This window comes from Lemur catta, chromosome 21, assembly GCF_020740605.2.
Source record: "Lemur catta isolate mLemCat1 chromosome 21, mLemCat1.pri, whole genome shotgun sequence".
Taxonomy (NCBI): domain Eukaryota; kingdom Metazoa; phylum Chordata; class Mammalia; order Primates; family Lemuridae; genus Lemur; species Lemur catta.
The window spans coordinates 17170733-17185667 of NC_059148.1; the positions used below are offsets into that span (position 1 = coordinate 17170733).

At 48.1% G+C, this 14935-nt stretch overlaps 1 protein-coding gene across 14 annotated transcripts in view; it reads left to right on the forward strand.

The window, feature by feature from the left end:
• The window catches only part of DEPDC5 (DEP domain containing 5, GATOR1 subcomplex subunit), a 107968-nt gene extending 93448 nt beyond the window's left edge, over nt 1–14520 (forward strand). For 12 of the 14 annotated variants that reach the window (XM_045534552.1, XM_045534558.1, XM_045534556.1 and 9 more), the window contains 5 exons: nt 2978–3147; nt 6355–6526; nt 9108–9168; nt 13454–13536; nt 13708–14520. In XM_045534552.1, coding sequence (XP_045390508.1) covers nt 2978–3147; nt 6355–6526; nt 9108–9168; nt 13454–13536; nt 13708–14000 — 779 coding nt within the window. In that variant the 3' untranslated portion in view covers nt 14001–14520. Of the gene's footprint in view, nt 1–2977; nt 3148–6206; nt 6335–6354; nt 6527–9107; nt 9169–13453; nt 13537–13707 lie in introns of those variants that run through there. The other 2 variants (XM_045534554.1, XM_045534566.1) reach the window with 2 other exon arrangements.
• The last annotated feature ends 415 nt before the right edge of the window (nt 14521–14935 follow it).

Sequence of the window (14935 nt, forward strand, 5' to 3'; positions counted from 1 at the left end):
ACTATCTTCAGTGTTTGGGCTTTTTCTCAGTGGGGAAGAACGTTAGCATAATTTATAGGGGGAGGAAGGCCTGTGTATCATTTGTTACTTGTCCTTTTTGTCTGTTTGTTTTGACATGTTCCTTTTTAAACACTCTGATTCTCAATCAGAGGTTAGCAGTGGTTAGCAGTGGAAACCTATTTTGAAGTGCCTGGCATTGGCACAGGGCCCTCTTTGGCTTCACTCGTGGTGGCTCCCATATCCCCATCCCCATCCCTGTCATCCTGTGCCACTGATCCAGGAAGCAACAAGAGCATCTGAGGCTCTGGAATAAGCGGACCACGTCCCTTAAGACCTCTCACATTCCGTTAAGAACTGTGACATTTGTTCTTCTTCTCAGCCTTTTCTTGATGGCCCACTGGATCTTAAGTTCAGAAGGGCCTGTAGAACATCTCTGTCCAAGCCCTGATACTTGGATGTTTCCCTCCTAGTAAGCGGGGAGCCAGCTTCTCTTCGAAAACCCCCATTGACACAGCACTCACTTGTGAGACTGCTCGTTCCATTCTTGGGCAGCTCTGGTTGTTATACAGAGTGTCGGTCCCCTTCTTAAGATTGCGTTCTTTGTCCTCCACTGACACTGATTCCCTTGCCAGGTTGTTAAGACCCCCTAGCTATGACCTGGGTGAAGGAGGCTCAGCCTTCTCCTCCTTTGGGCTTGCTGTATCTCTCTGTCCCCAGGGTGAATAAATTCGTTCTCATGGAACTCAAGTAATAATTCACTGAACTCACTGAAAGCTGCAACTCAGCTGGGCTCACACTTTTGTCAACATTGTAATCCTGCTAGAAGCATCTGTTCCGTCAAATCTAACCCCTGAAGTACAAAGCCAGTGCTATCTTGAGCCTGTAACCACTTGGCTAAACAGTATACTTCCCTGGGCTTCCTCAGACAAGCCTGTTCAGAACCTAACACTCCAGATGGGAGAGAAGAGATGTGTGAGGTCGCTGCTGGTGTTTATTGAGTATCCTTGTTTTTGTGCCATGGGCTTTTCCCCTGGGGAGAAATACACAGTGTCTAAGACTAGAGAGCAAAACTTTCTTTGGTTTGGGCTATTAGGTAAAGGGTTGTTCTGGCAGTGTCATGAATCAGGATCATGAAGCAGAGACAGAATCTAGTTATAATGATGAGAATGACCAAATTCTTCAGCGGTAAGTATCACAGACAGCTCAAGCAGTGTCTGTGGAAGTCATGGACAGGCCTTGGATTGGGCATTGGTGAGCTTATGGCTTAAACTGGGAGAAAAGAATAGCAGGAACAGAAGGAAAAGGAGAGGTATGAGTAAGGTAGCTAGAGGACAAGGTGAGAGAGGGAGGGAATCTTCACTCCCTTCTCGACTCCCTTGTCATTTGTGTTTCACTTTATCCTCAACCTCTCTGTGAAGCAGCTGGCCTGGGACATCTCAGTTTGCAGTCAAGGATAAACCAGGAGAGGTGAAGCATGTTCTCAGAGAGACACGGCTAGTAAACAGCAGGGCTTAGATCTTCTGACTCCAAGTCAAGAACTTTTCCCATTTGCATGTTCTCGTTTTGAGAGAGTGCTAAGTGGTATACCTGGCAGCGGAGTATCAGTTTGCTCAAGTGCCATGTGACCTGGCTGTAGCTCCCCTGCCTCCCAACACTAGCTCATTAAAATTGCTGACTCAAGAGCTGTTTATCTTTGTCAGTGACAAAGGCCACTCAGGGCTTCTACCTGCAGAACCCAGAACTAAGCTGACTGCTTCAGATAAAGAGAAACCATTTAATTCACAGGGGGAAGGGGGAATAATAGTTTATAGAAACCATAGGTCTGGCAATGCCTAGCCAGGCAGAGCACAGCCCTGACCTTTTCTTTACTTCTGAGCCCATTTCAGGTCTTTATTCTGCTCAGGAACTTGATTATCTGATACATCTCTAAAATATCCCTATCTTGGTTTGAGTAAGATTTCTGAGCAGGGATCCCACCCAGATATTAATAGGATGAGCAAGTTTGATGCTCACCCAGAGTCCTTGAGTGACACATCAACAATGGAACAAGGTGTTAAGCTTCATTATGAGGTTTCATTTTTTTTAGAAAATGAAAATTATGGAACTGTTGCCTTCTCAGGTTAAAACCAAAAAAGCAATACTTCCTTCTCACTGTTGTCTGGGCTGTTTGCCCTATTGTGTCCTCTGTAGGCCGCTGAAGTCAAAAGATCTAGGGTTCAGCCTGGCTGAGGTTCTGACTCTTTGATCTTCAGCAAGGCATCTCCTCTCCCTGGGCTGTCGTTCTCTCCTCTATAAATAAAGGGGTTGGATTAGACTGGAGTAGACAAACTACAGCTTCACTGGCCAAATCTGGCCTACCATTTGTTTGTTTGTTTTATAATTGACTTTATTTTTTTAGAGCAGTTTGGGTTCATAGTAAAATTGAGCAGAAAATTCCCATATATCCTCTGCCCCCACCCCACAGCCAGCCTCCCCCACTACCAGCATCCCCTGCCGAAGTGGACATTTATTATAATCCACAAACCTACATTGACACGTCATTATCACCCAAAGTCCATGGTTTTACATTAGGGTTCACCCTTGGTGTTGTACATTCTGTAGGTTTGGACAAATGTATGGTGACATATTAATAGTCATACAGAATAGTTTCACTGCCCTAAAAATCCATCTGTTTTTGTAAATAAAGTTTCACTGGGACACAGCTGAGCCCATGCATTATGTAACATCTATGGCTGCTTTTGCACTGTTATGACAGATAGTATATGGCCCACAAAACCTAAATTATTTATCTAGCCCTTTACAGAAAAAGTTTGCTGATCCCTGGACTAGATGATTTCCAGGAAACGTCTAGAATCTGTGATTTTTTTTAGAAGACACTTCTACAGTTTCATATCTGGATGCTTAGTTTTTTGTTCTTCCTCTTCATCCCACTCCTCCTTTTCCCTCTCTTGGGGCCCCTCCTGCGGTACTGACCTAGCTGCCACTGTCCCAGAGCAGAGGACTGTGACCCTGGACGTCGATGTGAACAACCGCACAGACCGGCTGGAGTGGTGCAGCTGTTATTACCACGGCAACTTCTCCCTGAATGCAGCCTTCGAGATCAAGCTGCACTGGATGGCAGTGACTGCCGCAGTACTCTTTGAGATGGTGAGAACCTTCATGCGTGTGGCCGTGCCTTTGGCTCACCTCTCAGAGGGGAATGGGGAATGCTCTGTAGAGATTCATATTACTTTTGTTTTTTAGTTCAGGCTCTTATTATCATTCAACTGGTCTATTGGAATAGCCTTTTAAAGCAATTTAAACAGGCCAGGCACTGTGGCTCACACCTGTAATCCTAGCACTTTGGGAGGCTGAGGTGGGAGGATCACTTGAGTTCAAGACCAGCCTGAACAACATAGCAAGACCCCATCTCTACAAAAAATTTTTTTTAAAAATTAGCTGGGTGTGGTGGTGCACACCTATAGTCCTAGCAACCTAGGAGGCTGAGGAAGGAGGATCACTTGAACCTAGGAGTTCAAAGTTACAGTGAGCTATAATTGTGCCACTGTACTTCAGCCTGGGCAATAGAGTGAGACCTTGTCTCTAAAAAAAAAAAAATTTTCAACATAGTAAAAAATTCAAATGGTCAAAAAGGGTAAGGTCAAGGTTTCTCAGCCTTGGCGCTACTGACATTTGGGGCCAGATAATTCTCTGTTGTAGGGAGGGCTGTCATGTACCTTATAGTACATTGAGCAGCATCCCTGGCTCTACCCAGTAAATGCCAATAGCATACCCCCTGGTTGTGGTAACCAAAAATGTCTCCAAATATAGCCACATGTCCCCAGGGACGGGGAATATTGCTCCCTGTTGAGAATCACTGGTCTAGAGTGAAAAGTAAGTCTCTGCCATCCTCGATCCCTGGGACTTTTCATTTAAAAGCAACTACCACTCTGTCAAGTAAACTTCCAGAGAGATTCTATGCATGTAGCATATACAAAACCATGTTACTTTTTTTTTCCGCAACAGAGATGGTAGCATGGGATAGAAACTATTTATGATACATTTTTCCTGTTACCTGTATGTCTTCTATGTCAGTACATGGAATAAATCTGCCTTGGTTGTTTTTTATTTTTGGTTGTGACAGATTTTTTGTTTTTGTTTTGTCTCATTATTTTTAAGGGCTGCGGAATATTCTATTATTTATTTGTACTATAGTTAGCCAATCCCCTATTAATGAACATCACTGCCTTAAACTCAGTGATTCTCAGCTAGGGGTGATTTTGCTGCCCAGGAGCATTTGGCAATATCTGGAGACATTTTTGCTTGTCACAAATGGCTGGTGGTAAGGGTGCTGCTGGCATCAAGTGGGTAGAGACCAGAGATGCTGCTCATCACCCTGCAGTGCACAGGACAAGCCCCCACAACAAAGAATTAACCAGCCCAAGATGTCACAAGCGCTAAGGGTGAGAAGCCCTGTTTTAACTGGACTCCCTGCCTGTCCTTCCTCCTCCTGGTACATCCTGGCTCACCTCTCTAATCAGGCTGTTCACTGCTCCTGCACTAAGAAGCCACCCCTGGCCACCCCATCCCCAGTCTCTGTGCCCACCCCTTAGCCATGCTGTCAGTATCTTCTAGAAGCTCTCCTTAACCATCTTTATAGTCTGCTACTCCTTTTTATACACTCTCCAATATAGCCAAAAATGATATTTTTCTATAGCTTCAGCTGAGTCCTGCTCCCCTCCAACACCAGCCCAAGCATCTCATCTCACAGCTGAGAGCAGCTGGAAAGTTCAAAAAGAGCTGACTAAAAGCTGGGAGATGACCAAAGAGAAATCAGCACAGCCTGGGCTGGCAAGTGTTTGTGTCCAGAGTTCATAGGCTCAGTTTTGTCCCACAAGACACGGTATCCTGGGGAGGAGATTTGTCCGGGTCTCTGCCTGCCTCCACGTGGCATTAGCATCTTCAAGGACCCCTCCTTTGGAAGGGCTCTCATCTGGGGAACATCTTTAAGGTCCAAATCAAAAAAGACAGCCCACTGCTTGTCCTGCTCAGCTCTTACAGGACACTAGCTGTTCCCCAGCTGGTTGACACTGGGGATGACCACATCCTTCAGGCAAAACTAACCCTCTGACCCAATAGGCTTAAATGTTCTCCTTACAGGCCCTACCAGATAACCATATCGCAAAACAACACGACCTCAGCATTCGCAGACACACGTGCATTGTCACAGTTGGGCAGGAGGAAGGGTGTTTATTTCCTCAAAGGAATTTAGCAAGTGTCTTTAAAAAGTGTACTTTTCACGTCGATTTATGTAAAACCCACTGAAAGCTGCTAATCCCTTTATCACTATTTTGTTAAGCTTTTTAAAACTGTAGTGTAGGTTAATTTATTATGTTAAGGCAATGTCCATATTTGTTATAAATCAGATTTTATTAAGATAACTAGTACATAAAATCAAAAGGTTGTTGACCAAGCCTTAGGAGTTATTCTGGTCAGAGATCTTGTCTTGTTGTTGTTGTTGTTATGAGTGTTCCTGGGAAAAAAGATAAGAGTGGTCTCTTTCACTTTATCTCGAGAACTAGAAAATGGCCACAGCTCCCCAAGAAAATGTTACTGTTGGGAGGGGTGTCTTTAGGCCCTAGTAACTTTCGTTCTGGGTCCTTGGGCAGACGGCTTTTGGGAGTTTGCCGGAGAATGGCTCTCCTTCTGTTAGGTCAGCGCTTATCACTTTTGGCCAGAGGCCACCACAGTCATCTCCCACCCCATGTCATGTTCCTCTCAGCCAGCCTGAGTGGATTGTTTTCCTATTTGAGGGGGCTGGGGAACCTATGGCCTCAAGGCCACATGTGGCCTTCCAGATCCCCAAGTGCAGCCCCTCAACCAAATCCAGACTTCATAGAACAAATCACTTTATTAATGATTTGTTCCATAAAATTTAGATTCAGTCAAAAGGCTGCACTCAAGGATCCAGAAGGCCACATGTGTCCCCGAGGCCGCTGACTTATTAAATTCCTGATAAAAGACAAAATTGTAAGGACTTAACCTATACCCCATGACTTTCTTTCAATATCCCCTGAAATGGGAAGGGTTTCAGCTCTCTCCAGTCTGTTCCTTTCAAAAGAAACACCAAAGTTGCAGAAGCCTGGGCTATGAAGAGGAGCTGTGTGCTTAGCTCACAGTTTCCGGAGTGTTCTTCAGGAGGTTAAACTGCACTTTTTCCTGTCCAGGACCGGTTTGGAGCCAGAGGACATGAATAAATGAACAAGCCAATCAATATGCATGCTGCCGCTTTGGCGGATTCACTCCTTGGGAAGTATTTTCTGTTGTCTGAAAGAACTTAGCGATGACACTCTTTGTTTCTGCACTTTCCACCAGGTCCAAGGTTGGCATCGGAAAGCTACCTCCTGTGGCTTTTTGTTGGTCCCGGTTTTGGAGGGACCTTTCGCGCTGCCCAGTTACCTATATGGCGACCCCCTTCGAGCCCAGCTCTTCATCCCGCTCAACATCAGCTGCTTGCTCAAGGAGGGCAGCGAGCACCTGTTCGATAGTAAGAGATACTCCCCCAGAGGTTCCGTCTCGACGAATAAGACCCCCTCCCCCACCAAGGACACTGCTCAGGGTTTCTAATCGCCATGGGCTGGGGAAAAGAGAGAGGCTTTTGATGAGGGGCCAGAAGGATCTGGGTTCTAATCCTGGTTCATCACCTAGTGGCTGGGTAACCCTAGACTAATCAATCACTTAACGTCTCTGGGCCTCAAATTCCTTATTCCTAAACTGGAGTGTCTAGAGCTGCCTTGCCAACTCAGGAAAGCCATCATAAGGCCTTGGCAGGGAGTGCTGGGTGGGAGAGGGTGTGACATGCTGAAAGTCACGAGAGGCACTGGCGTTCTCCCACACTGTCCTTTCCTATGCTCCAGCCTAACTGGTTTGGGCTGTGGGGCTTTGAGCCTCACAGGGGACTTGCATGTGCTGTTTCATGGAAAAAGGCTGAAAAGAGGGCAGGGGGCATTGAAAGCAAAATAGGAAACAGTGTCCTTTTGTACAAAGCTGTGGCGTGTCAGCCCCTGGAACAGTGCATGTGGCTCGAGTCACACATCTTTAAGGAAGGCAGAGCAGAACAGGAGGAGGCTCGGAGGAGGAAAGCAGGACCCAAATCAGAGCTGTTCCCTCTGGGACAGGTTGTCAATCAGAAAGGGACCACGCAGGGCCAACCCAGACCTGCTGCCCAACCCCAGTCCACTAGAACCCTGAAGGCAGGTTTAGGACAGCATACACACATAGCTTTTTATCCCCAAGTGCTCACTGGGAATGAACATATAAATAGCTCCTCAAAGCTTTCAAGGAGTTCACAGGTGATCTTGTTTAAAACGAGAAGCTAGCATTGATGCTGACACATCAGGAGCCCTGTAATTTCTCAGATATACAGATTATAAGTGTGAAGGAAATAACTTTTGACGTAAGGGAGATACATTTTTTCCATGCCCCTGTAAGTCTGTGTCATGACTGGCGGCAGAGAACTGGCCCAGAGGGTGACGTGCGGTAGGCCAAGTGTTCCTATGCTTTTCCTGTGATGGGCTGCTCTTGTGGTGCGAACAGCTTTTCTTCCAAAAGGCCCATCTGCGTATTCTTTGTTTACATCTTGGAAGGCATTTCTGTATAGAAGCAATGTTCTAAATGATAGTTGGGGTTCCATGTGAGCCCCACAGAGCCCCTCCTTGCTGGAGGCCGTAGAGTCCCTGCTACGTAGAGCTTACAAAGCCCCCTTTACACACACACATTCTCATTTAACCCTGCAGTGTGGCTGAGAGAGGACCATTTATGCAGTCCTGAAATGCCAGATGATGGTGTTCATATCAGACAATTTTAGACCAGGCAGCTCCTGTGCTGTTGTTTTTATTATATCGTGAACACAGAGAGATCTTCCCTCACACCATCCGCAGACTCTTTTGGGGTTTTCCACCTTCACTGTAACGGCACAGGATTGCCCTCAGGGTTGGCATGGAGGACATTTTTGTACAAATTGGTTTTCCCTGCTGGTTGTAACACGGTCTTCAAGACTAGCATCTTCTGTTGGTTGTCATGGTTGCAGCCAAAGAAAGGGTCCTAGTTTAAAAGAATAAGGACTTGAATCTAAAAAATCTATTTTCTTATGTCTGTGCCTCTTCTCTTCTTGTTCTCACCACTTCCTATAACAGGGATTTCAAAATCTTAAAACTCTGACAAGGATGTGCTCTGTGTGTGTGTGTATTTTCTGCTTTTAAAGCCAGAGTCTTTTTTTGGTGTTTTGCTCCTTAGTTGCGCAGAATCCTGAGAGCCACCCATGGTAGAAAATTCCAAATGCAGAAAGAGTAATAGAGCTGTGGCAGGCACCCTGGTCTTTGGGATGTCTGTGCAGTTGCTGCCCCGGCCTCAGCACCTCATCCGAGAGCAGCCCGGCTCAGTTGCCGGTTGCTAGGTGACAGGCTGCCCCAGCCTCCCACCACCTCACTCCACTCTTGGTCCTCAGCAGCAGCTCTGCAGAGGGAGCAAGGCCAGAGTAACAAAGTAGGTAGTGGAGGAGGGGACTCATCTGCTCTGCCCCCCTCCCCGACCAATTACTTGTCAAAAATGTTTTTTTATATTTATTTGCCTCATTTTCCCCACCCCTAACATGGAGCTTGTGATACTGCCTTTCCTTGTAGGGAAATGGAAGATTGGTAATATAGAAAAGTAAAGGTTTTGTTGTTGTTGCTCCTTAGAAGCAGCTAACATGCATTTAAAGTTTATCTTCTGTTTGTACTTTAATGTCCTGGTCCGTTCAGCTTTTGGCGTAGGAAGTCATTAGAATGAGTCTTAGCTTGAGTTTTGGGAGCTCACACTGGCTGTTGAGGACTCATCACCTTTCTAGACCCTGCTATAGCTTGGGGGAAGGGATGTGTGAACGCAAAGTTATCCTTTCTTTGGACTCACAACTGTCCTTTCCTTTCCTTGGAATGGAGGCCAGTCTTCCTAAAGCAGGTAACGTGGAGAAGCAGAGCTTAGGCTCAAGGGGCCTAACTGCCAAGAGTACTGAAGGGTGCAGAAGACTGGCCTCAGAGAGAATTACAAACCTGGTGATCACAACTCAGCCTTTATTTTTTTCCTTTCAGGCTTTGAACCAGAAACATACTGGGACCGAATGCACCTTTTCCAGGAAGCCATTGCACACAGGTCTGTCCCTTAACAGGAGGGAAGTAATCAGCGTTTATCTTGAACGGCGGTTACCAAAGTGAAACTCAGTTTGTTTTATTCCTGGAGAAAGGGATCTATTCCACCAATGACAAATTGGCCGCTTATCTCCAGCGGGACTCCTTGGTTTCAGAGATAAGCGCTACCTCCCTGGTTCCTGTAGCTGTTGTTTTTCAGACCACATTACCACCTTCTTCCAGTTGAGTGGAGAATATAGAACTCTCTTCTTGGCCTCTGACAAGACTGAGCCAAGCTATCCTAGAGATCACATGAAATGAAAAATTATAAAATGTGTCAAGAGCCCCTTGACATATGTTGAAAAGATAACAGTTAAAAAGCAATAGATGAGTTGGTAGATATTTCTTGGCACCTAATATGTGTGCCAGGGAAAGCCTGTCCTAGGCTTAGCTGTATCCCCCTAGACCAGTCCAGCAAACCCTGTTGTCTCCAAACATCACTACCCTGGTGTCTGATTGCCACTTCCATGATAATCATGGTGAAAACAAAGCCTCCTGTGCTTGCTTCAGTATTCCTCTCTCTACACCTTCCCCCAGTGTCATACCAGGTGCTTAGTAAAGGCTACGGAATGAATACAAGGGTAATTCATTTCCTCCTTCCATTAAGGGCAGGGGTGCGTGTGTGTGCAGATTCAGGGCAGAAGGTAGGGAGTGCAGTGGTCAGTGGGAGATGTCTTGATGTGGGAAACAGATGGGCCTGGTCCACTGCCACCTCCACCACCACCTGGCTGAGGAACCACGAGCAAGTCCTGAAACCGCTGAGTCTTCATTTTCTCACCCCTCACAGGACTGTTGGGAGGGTTCTCTCATGTTCCTGGTGAACCTAGTGATGCACCTAGTGAGCCCTGAGTAGACACTAATCATTAGGGAAGACCCTGGCTAATGGACGCGTTTCTAAGCAGCTCCTACGCTGCTTGCCTTGTACAGCACCAGGCAGCTGGTGCGCTTTGCTGGCTGGGTATCACTGGGAGGTGACCTTTATTTGTGAAATCTGCTTTTTTTTTTTTTTTTTTTTTTTTTAACAGCATCCTCCTCCTGATCCCCCTCAGAAGGAGGCTTAAGCCTCACACCTACATCCCTCCACCTTCCACCCCTACACCTCTCCACTTTCCACCCCTACATCCCTCCACCATCCACACCTACATCCCTCCACCTTCCACCCCTACATCCCTCCACCTTCCACCCCTACATCCCTCCACCTCCCACCCCTACACCCCTCCACCTCCCACCTCTACACCCCTCCACCTCCCACCCCTACACCCCTCCACCTCCCACCCCTACATCCCTCCACCTCCCACACCTACATCCCTCCACCTCCCACCCCTACATCCCTCCACCTCCCACCCCTCCACCCCTCCACCTCCCACCCCTGCACCCCTCCACCTCCCACCCCTCCACCCCTCCACCTCCCACCCCTCCACCCCTCCACCTCCCACCCCTCCACCTCCCACCCCTGCACCCCTCCACCTCCCACCCCTGCACCCCTCCACCTCCCACACCTACATCCTCCACCTCCCACACCTACATCCCTCCACCTCCCACACCTACATCCCTCCACCTCCCACTCCTACATCCCTCCACCTTCCACACCTACATCCTCCACCTTCCACACCTACATCCCTCCACCTTCCACACCTACATCCTCCACCTTCCACCCCTACATCCCTCTACTTTCTTTCCCTACACCCCTCCATCTTCCACACCTACATCCCTCCACCTTCCACACCTACATCCCCATCTACACCCCCCACCTTCTACACCTGTACCCTTCCTACCTTCCACATCGTCCACCTTCCACACCTGCATCTCTCTACCTTCCACACCTATACTCCCCCACATTCCACACCTGTCAGAATCTTGCTCCACCAGGAATTCCCAGGTTTTTCCATTCTGAATTCCTCTTTCCCTTTCTTTCAAAACACTCTGAATGTATTCCAATGATTTGGGGGCCCCCAGAGGGCATTTTTATTTCCTTCTACAATGCCTAGCAAAGTGCCTTGCCTAGAGCAGTTGTTTAATATGTAGCTTTCACTTGGAGTGGGGCTTGAAGTGGAAATGTGGCTCTGAAATGACACATCAGCCCACCCATAAGGTCTGTCTCAGAAAGAGCTAGAAAAGTGCCCATCTTCCCAGAACTTCCTCTTCTATGGCTCCCCACTCCTCCTCTATGTTCATCTGGGCAATTGGAGTGATACTATTACATCCCTTCCTCCATGTGCAAATGGGTGGGTTAAAACAAAGAAATACATCTCTTTCCCAGGGACAGAAGCCCCCTACCTGCAATCCTAGCTTACATTCTCCCTGAGTGGACAATGAGGTAGCCACAGACCATGTGATTAAATTGCATTTTAAAAATGCACCCAGTCTTGGCTGGGTGTGGAGGCACACTCCTGTAGTCCCAGCTACTCAGGAGGCTGAGGCAGGAGGATTGCTTTAGCCCAGGAGTTGGAGGTTGCAGTGAGCTATGATGACGCCACTGTACTCTAGCCAGGCAACAAAGTGAGACTCTGTCTCAAAAAAAAAAAAAAAAAAGAAAGTAAAGGAAGCAAAGGCAAAATCTTATAGATGAGGGAGCTTGCGATGCACAGTAGTCTGTCCATTTAATTTGCTTATTTGACTTCATGTATTCTTTGGTAAATAATTATGGAATGCCAGTATAAAGCTGGCAGCTTTTTGTTTTTGTTTTTTGGGTTGTTTTTTTTTTTTTTTTTTTTTGAGACAAGGTCTGTTGCCTGGGCTAGAGTACAGTGGAGTCGTCATAGATCACTGCAACCTCAAACCCCTGGGCTCAAGCAGTCCTCCTGCCTCACCCTCCTGAGTAGCTGGGAATATAGGTGTGCACCACCACACCCTGCTAAGTTTTAAATTTTTTTGTTGAGACAGGATCTCACTATGTTGCTCAGGCTGGTCTTAAACTCTTGGACTCAAACAATCCTCCTGCCTCAGCTTCCCAAAGTGCTGAGATTACAGGCAGGAGCCACCACACCCAGCCTCAGCAGCTTATAAAGCTGGTACAAGCTTATATAGCTTATACAGCACCTTTCCGAGGAACTGAGTCCAGGAAAGGAGATAGGCATTTTACCTTGTTTAGTTCTCCCTACATCACTGCGTTTGTTACATAAACCGCTCAGACTTAGAGGACAGGAGCCACATCTGTTACCACGTCCTTTACAGCTCTTAGCAGGTAGAGCTGTAATAAATGCACTTTATGGAAATAGAAAAACCAGGAATAGAACAAGCCAGAGATGAGAAATGGAACAGAACAAGGCATAGATGAATAATGGCTCCTCCTGCCTGTTTCCAGAGCACAGGGAATCAGAGAGGCCCAGATTGGTGTTCTTTACTTAAGAAAAGGACTTCAGTTACGATACTGCGTTCCATTTCAAGTCAAGGCCTTTATTGAGAACCTTCCACTTGCTTGGCCTAAGGACAGTGGAGAAAGGGAGAGAGGTGTGGCTAGGGTGAATTAAGATAAGGACCCTTCCCTTGAGTGTGCGGCTAACTGGGACATAAGGGACATTCCAGCAAGATGCAGAGGAAAGGTCCAGGGTGGGGTTGGGGAGAAGGGACAGTGGGCAGGTCTGTGGGAGCGGCTGAGGGACGAAACAATAGGGAGGGAGCATCTGAGCAGAGACAAAGACTGGGTGAAGAGTGCAGTGGGTGGGAGAGCTTTCATTCACTGTGGTGACGGTGACACAGTGGACCTCAGAGATGACAGGCGGCTGGGTGCAAGGAGGTCTGGGCAGTCATGGTGGTAGAAGGGGTAGAGGTTGGAAAGCAGCAGGGACAAGAATAAGCCGCCTGGCTGGGCACAGTGGCTCACACCTGTAATCCCGACACTTTGGGAGGATGAGGCAGAAGGATCACTTGAGTTCAGGAGTTCTAGACCAGCCTGAGCAACATAGCAAGACCCTGTCTCTACAAAAAAAATTTAAAAATTAGCCAGGTGTAGTAGTGGTGTGCCTGTAGTCCCAGCTACTCGGGGGGTTGAGGCAGGAGGATCGCATGAGCCCAGGAGTTTGAGGTTGCAGTGAGCTGTGATGCCACTGCACTCTGGCCTGGGCAACAGAGCAAGATTTTGTCTCAAAAAAAAAAAAAAAAAAAAAAGCAGCCTGCATGTTCCATGTTGAAGGAGATCTTTCTAGCTCCCTTTATCTCAGGATGTCAGCGAGTCCTATTTGCCACATTCTTTCCTTTTGTCCCCTTGGCGGGAAGGCCCTGATCAGTGTGTCTTCCTGTCCTTCCCTTAGGTTTGGGTTTGTACAAGATAAATATTCTGCCTCTGCCTTTAACTTCCCTGCTGAGAACAAGCCTCAGTACATCCATGTTACAGGTGAGGAGCTGGGCAGGTGGGCCCCGGTGGGGGGAGCAGGAGCCCTGAGGGCCCAGGCCCTGTTCATGCAGGTCCCTTCCCTTGCACTGAGCTTGTGGCCACGGAACCACCTCAGCTGGCTCCAGGTGCCCTCCTAGTGGCTGTGACCCAGGTGCTCTCCTTTCTCTCCAGGGACGGTGTTTCTGCAGCTGCCCTACTCCAAGCGCAAGTTCTCAGGGCAGCAACGGCGGCGGCGGAACTCCACCAGCTCCACCAACCAGAACATGTTCTGCGAGGAGCGGGTTGGCTACAACTGGGCCTACAACACCATGCTGACCAAGACGTGGCGCTCTAGTGCCACAGGGGATGAGAAGTTTGCCGATCGGCTGCTGAAGGACTTCACAGACTTCTGCATCAACCGTGACAACCGGCTGGTCACGTTTTGGACGAGCTGCCTAGAGAAGATGCACGCCAGCGCCCCATGAGCCCAGGCTGCGGCGGGGTTAGAAGGCTGTGCCCATGCTAGGGGCAGCAGAACAAGCTGCTACCCTCAAACCTGGGGCGGAAGATTCCAGTCAGTCTCTAGGCGTCAGGTGTCCATTGGTGAGTGGGGGCCATTGCTCGTTTTTGGCCCCCCAACAAGCGTTGTTCCACTGGAGGAGAAAGACTTTGGAAGCAGCTGCTGCTGCTGTCACCACCCAAATCCTGTCAGCAAGCGCCCAGAGCAGGTGGGAGGCACAGATTGTCCGTAGGAGGGCTTCAGTGTCTGGCAAAGGGGGCAGGCAGCCCCCATGAATGTCCTCAGAAGGGGGTGGCTCCAGTTAGCGTCCTTTTCCTTCACCGTCCGTGGGATATTAGGAGCAGAATCTGCTGCTTTCCACCCAGGAGTGTGCCAGGGTGTAAGGTAATCTTACGAAATAATGTACCATAGACTTCATACCAACTGTACATACCTGTACATACCAGAAGCAAATAAAGCTCCATGTGCAGCATCTCTGTCCCCAGCCCAGTTGCCAGCAGCAGTGGTCCTATCCTGGGCTGGGCAGTTGTGCCCGGTGGTCAGGGCCATGGTGGTCAATGGGGTAGCCACAGACAGTGACAGGGCTTAGGAATTCACTGGCTTGGAGTCTGACTGTGGATTTACTGAGCGATTTCTTTTCACAGGCTCTTGGGCCAGGAGCAAGGATAGATTTGGTCAGAACTAGTAAGCAGGCAGTACAACATACAAGGTAACTAGGCTCATGCTGTTGGAGTGAATCTTGACGAATGGGTGAGGCCAGCTCTGGGACACAGACATCATAGCATTCTGAGAAAAATCAAAGGGAAGCCTCTCTGGACTCTAACGTAGGTTTAGGTCTCGTTGTGTATTGAGATACGACTCAGCATTTGCCTCAACCTCAGTGCCCTTCCCTGACCTGCA